This window comes from Moschus berezovskii, chromosome 3 (assembly GCF_049115385.1).
Source record: "Moschus berezovskii isolate FMDL1 chromosome 3, NW_MosBer_1.0, whole genome shotgun sequence".
Taxonomy (NCBI): Eukaryota; Metazoa; Chordata; class Mammalia; order Artiodactyla; family Moschidae; genus Moschus; species Moschus berezovskii.
The window spans coordinates 20,254,651-20,259,121 of NC_142462.1; the positions used below are offsets into that span (position 1 = coordinate 20,254,651).

Consider the following 4,471-nt stretch of genomic DNA (forward strand, 5'->3'; position numbering starts at 1 on the left):
GGTTCAGGATGGGGAACCCATGTACACCCATGGCTGATTCATGTCAATGTATGGCAAAAACCACTACAATACTGTAAAGTAATTAGTTGCCAATTAAAATAAATTAATTTTTCAAAAAAAGAAATCTCATAAAGAGGAAAAATTATGACTTTTTTTTATAATACATTAACTATAACTCTGGAACATTCTGAAAGAGATGGGAATACCAGACCACCTGACCTGCCTCTTGAGAAACCTGTATGCAGATCAGGAAGCAACAGTTAGAACTGGACATGGAACAACAGACTGGTTCCAAATAGGAAAAGGAGTACATCAAGGTTGTATATTGTCACCCTGCTTATTTAACTTATATGCAGAGTACATCATGAGGAATGCTGGGCTGGAAGAAGCACAAGCTGGAATCAAGATTGCTGGGAGAAATATCAATAACCTCAGATATGCAGATGACACCACCCTTATGGCAGAAAGTGAAGAGGAACTCAAAAGCCTCTTGATGAAAATGAAAGAGGAGAGTGAAAAGGTTGGCTTGAAGCTCAACATTCAGAAAACAAAGATCATGGCATCTGGTCCCATCACTTCATGGGAAATAGATGGGGAAACAGTGGAAACAGTATCAGACTTTATTTTATTGGGCTCCAAAATCACTGCAGATGCTGATTGCAGCCATGGAATTAAAAAATGCTTACTCCTTGGAAGGAAAGTTATGACCAACCTAGATAACATATTAAAAAGCAGAAACATTACTTTGCCAACAAAGGTCCATCTAGTCAAGGCTATGGTTTTTCCCATGGTCATGTATGGATGTGAGAGTTGGACTGTGAAGAAAACTGATTGCCGAAGAATTGATGCTTTTGAACTGTGGTGCTGGAGAAGACTCTTGAGAGTCCCTTGGACTGCAAGGAGATCCAACCAGTCCATTCTAGAGGAGATCAATCCTGGGTGTTCATTGGAAGGACTGATGCTGAAGCTGAAACTCCAATACTTTGGCCACCTCATGCGACAAGTTGACTCACTGGAAAAGAGTCTGATGCTAGGAGGGATTGGGGGTGGGAGGAGACAGGGACGACGGAGAATGAGATGGCTGGATGGCATCACTGACTCGGTGGACATGAGTTTGAGTGAACTCTGGGAGTTGGTGATGGACAGGGAGGCCTGGTGTGCTGTGATTCATGGGGTCGCGGAGAGTCGGACACGACTGAGCGACTGAACTGAACTGAACTGAACTATAACTCTACTTTTTTTTTTGAAGTTTTGTATATATTGTGAATAATAAAAAGTAGAGTCCATTAAAAATATCCAATGCACAAAGATTCAGTTCAGTCGCTCAGTCATGTCCAACTCTCCGAGACCCCATGAATCACAGCACGCCAGGCCTCCCTGTCCATCACCAACTCCCGGAGTTCACCCAAACTCATGTCCACAGATTCGGTGATGCCATCCAGCCATCTCATTCTCTGTCGTCCCCTTCTCCTCCCATCCCCAACCTTTCCCAGCATCAGAGTCTTTTCCAGTGAGTCAGCTCGTCGCATGAGGTGGCCAAAGTATTGCAGTTTCAGCTTTAGTATCAGTCCTTCCAATGAACACCCAGGATTGATCTCCTTTAGAATGGACTGGTTGGATCTCCTTGCAGTCCAAGGGACTCTCAAGAGTCTTCTCCAGCACCACAGTTCAAAAGCATCAATTCTTTGACGATCGGCTTTTTTCACAGTCCAACTCTCATATCCATACATGCTCACGGGAAAAACCATAGCCTTGACTAGACGGACCTTTGTTGGCAAAGTAATGTCTCTGCTTTTTAATATACTATCTAGGTTGGTCATAACTTTCCTTCCAAGGAGTAAGCGTCTTTTAATTTCATGGCTGCAATCAGCATCTGCAGTGATTTTGGAGCCCAATAAAATAAAGTCTGATACTGTTTCCACTGTTTTTCCATCTATTTCCCATGAAGTGATGGGACCAGATGCCATGATCTTTGTTTTCTGAATGTTGAGCTTCAAGCCAACCCTTTCTCTCTCCTCTTTCACTTTCATCAAGAGGCTTTTGAGTTCCTCTTCACTTTCTGCCATAAGGGTGGTGTCATCTGCATATCTGACGCTATTGATATTTCTCCCAGCAATCTTGATTCCAGCTTGTGTTCAAAGATTACTGGCTAAGTATTCTTCCCTTCCAGCTGCTCCATGCATATTCTCTCACTGTCCATTTCAGTAGCTACCTCTTTTTACACAGGTTTTTCTGGAAATTCTACTTCCAAAATACTGTGCACAGAATATCAATTTTTACTCGGTTGAAGAAATAATGCTTCCTTTTCTTGGTAATTCCCTTTAGGACCTCAGATGGTGCTAAGATGGACTGAGCCTTCCAAAGCTGCACTGTTAATGCACATAATGTGAATAATGGGAAAGTTTAACTTTTTAAAAGGTCAAGACATACAATGCATACTTAATAATTCTATCCTTGTTGAAATAACACTCAATATTTGAAAATTTCTTATGGACTGAGAGCCATCCAGGTTCAGGAAACAAAGAAATGGGATGGAGGAGAATACTTATTACTTTAAACAAATTCATGATAAGAACAAAGAAATCGAAATGAGAAGGAAATATTTCATTTGGATAAAAAATAATATAGGAAAATCTATGATAACTTGACTGAAAACAAACAAAAAAATGGTGGTGGGGGGGAATCCAGTCATATTTCAAGGTCTGAAGAGAAGTTTCGGTCCCAGAGTAATCTCTTTTCTTAACTGCAGGAAGTGTCCCTCTCTCTACCAAGTTTGTAGTTTCACTTCAGCATTCATTCCTTATCCAGAGTTGCAAACAAAATCCTTTCCAAATATGTTGATTATTAATCACCTGGACTCATTTCTTATAATTCCAACAAACTATGGAGTTATAAGAATATTCCTTTGGCATATAAAACAGTTTCTTTTATAAAATTATCTTCACATGACACATGGGTGCCAAAAGTAGGGTACAGAAATGAAAAGAAACAGTTTAGTTAGAAAAGAAGTTTGAGCATATTGCTTATCTAAATCTTCAGTTTGACCAATCACTTTTCTGGCTCTGAAGTTACACATTTTGAGAAGAATAACAATTCAGAGGCTTTCAGGAAAAAAAAAAAAAATTCACGTTAAGAGCAAGGTTATGAATACTCTTATTTTTCATGAGAGAAAGTTCTTTAATGAGTAATAAAAGACGAAAAGACAATAAACAAAAGAAAAGGTTAATATTTTAGGAATAGAGTTCCTCCTCGACATTCTTCCGCTCTGCAGCCTGTCTCTTTCGTCTCTGAGTTGTGACGTTTTCTCTGCGCCGGAAGAAGGAGCTGAGAACGCTGTCGGAGTTATGGCGGCGGTGGATATCCGAGATAATCTCCTGGGAATCTCTTGGGTTGACAGTTCCTGGATCCCTATTTTGAACAATGGAAGTGTCCTGGGTTATTTTTCAGAAAGAAGTAATCCTTTCTATGATAGGACATGTAATAACGAAGTAGTCAAAATGCAGCGGCTAGCTTTAGAGCACTTAAATCAGATGGTTGGAGTGGAATACATCCTTTTACATGCTCAAGAACCCATTCTTTTTATCATTCGGAAGCAACAGCGGCAGTCCCCTACTCAAGTTATCCCACTGGCTGATTACTATATTATTGTTGGAGTGATCTATCAGGCACCAGACTTGGGGTCAGTTATAAACTCTAGAGTGCTTACTGCAGTGCATGGCATTCAGTCAGCTTTTGATGAAGCTATGTCATACTGTCGATATCACCCTTCCAAAGGGTATTGGTGGCACTTCAAAGATCAGGAAGAGCAAGATAAAGTCAAACCTGATTCATGGGGTCGCAAAGAGTCGGAAACAACTGAGCGACTGAACTGAACTGAAAGTCAAAAGGAAAGAAGAACCAAGCTCTATTTTCCAGAGACAGCGTGTGGATGCCTTACTCCTAGATCTTAGACAAAAATTTCCACCCAAATTTGTGCAGCAAAAGTCTGGAGAAAAGCCTGTCCCAGTGGATCAGACAAAGAAAGAGGCAGAACCTCTACCAGAAACTGTAAAATCTGAGGAGAAGGAGACCGCAAAGAATGTGCAACAGACAGTGGGTACTAAAGGCCCACCTGAAAAACGAATGAGACTTCAGTGAGCATCGGAGAAGAGGGAAGCTGGCAAGACTCCTCTTGTCCACAGTTTACCTGCTTACTGTGACAGGCTCTGAACTTTAAAATTCTTTGACCCAATCGTTTGTATCAGTTCAGTTCAGTTCAGTTCAGTCGCTCAGTCGTGTCCGACGCTCCGTTACCCCATGAATCACAGCACGCCAGGCCTCCCTGTCCATCACCAATTCCCGGAGTACACTCAAACTCATGTCCACAGAGTCGGTGATGCCATCCAGCCATCTCATTCTCTGTCGTCCCCTTCTCCTCCCGCCCCCAACCTTTCCCAGCATCAGAGTCCTTTCCAGTGAGTCAACTCGTCGC

At 41.6% G+C, this 4,471-nt stretch overlaps 1 protein-coding gene across 1 annotated transcript; it reads left to right on the forward strand.

Moving 5' to 3' along the window:
* Positions 1–3,344: 3,344 nt before the first annotated feature.
* Positions 3,345–4,149, forward strand: LOC129552242 (mediator of RNA polymerase II transcription subunit 6-like). The gene is made up of 2 exons (XM_088832098.1): positions 3,345–3,834; positions 3,881–4,149. Exons 1-2 carry the CDS (start codon positions 3,345–3,347, stop codon positions 4,135–4,137), a joined length of 747 nt encoding a protein of 248 aa, XP_088688224.1. The 3' UTR covers positions 4,138–4,149.
* Positions 4,150–4,471: the final 322 nt, after the last annotated feature.

Bases quoted from the DNA above. Each gene is read 5' to 3' on its own strand.
- LOC129552242 (XM_088832098.1), top strand. From the start codon at position 3,345: ATGGCGGCGGTGGATATCCGAGATAATCTCCTGGGAATCTCTTGGGTT. The intron at 3,835-3,880 runs GTCGCAAAGAGT...CTGAACTGAAAG, and splicing joins AGTCAAACCTGATTCATGGG to TCAAAAGGAAAGAAGAACCA.